The 1044-nt window shown below is 46.3% G+C and overlaps 1 protein-coding gene across 1 annotated transcript; it reads left to right on the forward strand.

The window, feature by feature from the left end:
• The first annotated feature begins 312 nt into the window (after positions 1-312).
• LOC137287736 (uncharacterized) lies at positions 313-801 on the forward strand. Its single transcript, XM_067820123.1, has one exon. It carries the CDS (start codon positions 313-315, stop codon positions 799-801), a length of 489 nt encoding a protein of 162 aa, XP_067676224.1.
• The last annotated feature ends 243 nt before the right edge of the window (positions 802-1044 follow it).

The raw sequence follows: 1044 nt of genomic DNA on the forward strand, positions 1-1044 counted from the left end.
CAGCTCCTTCGTGAAAGATTCGGCATCCCTCGTACAGCAACTGAGAAACACCAGTGACACAAAAAGTTGGTCAGCTACTACGTGATAGACCTATTTGCCAATATACCCATCAAAGAAGCCATTTACATCCTATCTACTAGACTGGAAACATCTCTACCAGACCAAGACACCAAACTCACAGCCCAAAGCATCGTCGATCCCGTAAGTAAATGCTTTGAGACTTCATATTTCAACTGGAATGGCCAACTCTTCCAACAGATCCATGGATTACCACTGGGATCCCCTCTATCACCACTACTGACAGAAATATACATGATTGCCTTTGAAGAAACTGCCCTGAAAACTGCACCATCCACCCCAAAGCATTGGTTCCGCAAAGTAGATGATGTCCTTGCCCTCCTGGACGACAACCAAGACCCAGAGGCCCTGCTGCAACACTTGAATTCCCAACACCCAAGAATTCAGTTTACAATGGAAGAAGAGACACACCAACAGCTTCCCTTCCTGGACATTCTTCTCCATCGACATCAACAATCCATAGCCACCAGTGTTTACCGTAAACCAACACATACGGATCAGTACATCCATCACCAGTCCAAACATCATCCCCAGATCAAGAAAGGCATAGTAACTGCCCTGGCACGAAGAGCAAAAGCAGTCTGCAATCCTGACAGCCTCCACAGCGAATTAAAACACCTGAAATCAACCTTCCAAGACCTTAACGAGTACCCGACCCATCTAGTCAGCAACACCAGCGCTAACCATCATCAAGACCCTGAAAGAAACTCCCAAGTCAGCTAAACAAGAACCTTCCCCCATCAGAATTAACATACCATACCATGGCCAGATAAGTCATCGCATCAGCCGTCTCATCAAGAAAACAACAGGAATAGACGTCACCTTCCGTAGCGACACCAACCTGAAAACGCTACTATCAGCTAATGGACGCGGGCCAACACCACCTAAATGCAACAATCCAGCAGGATGCATCTAACAGATCCAATGTAGTAGTAAAGAGACATATATTGGTGAAACTGGTCGACC

The sequence above is a fragment of the Haliotis asinina genome, chromosome 6 (assembly GCF_037392515.1).
Source record: "Haliotis asinina isolate JCU_RB_2024 chromosome 6, JCU_Hal_asi_v2, whole genome shotgun sequence".
Classification (NCBI taxonomy): Eukaryota; Metazoa; Mollusca; class Gastropoda; order Lepetellida; family Haliotidae; genus Haliotis; species Haliotis asinina.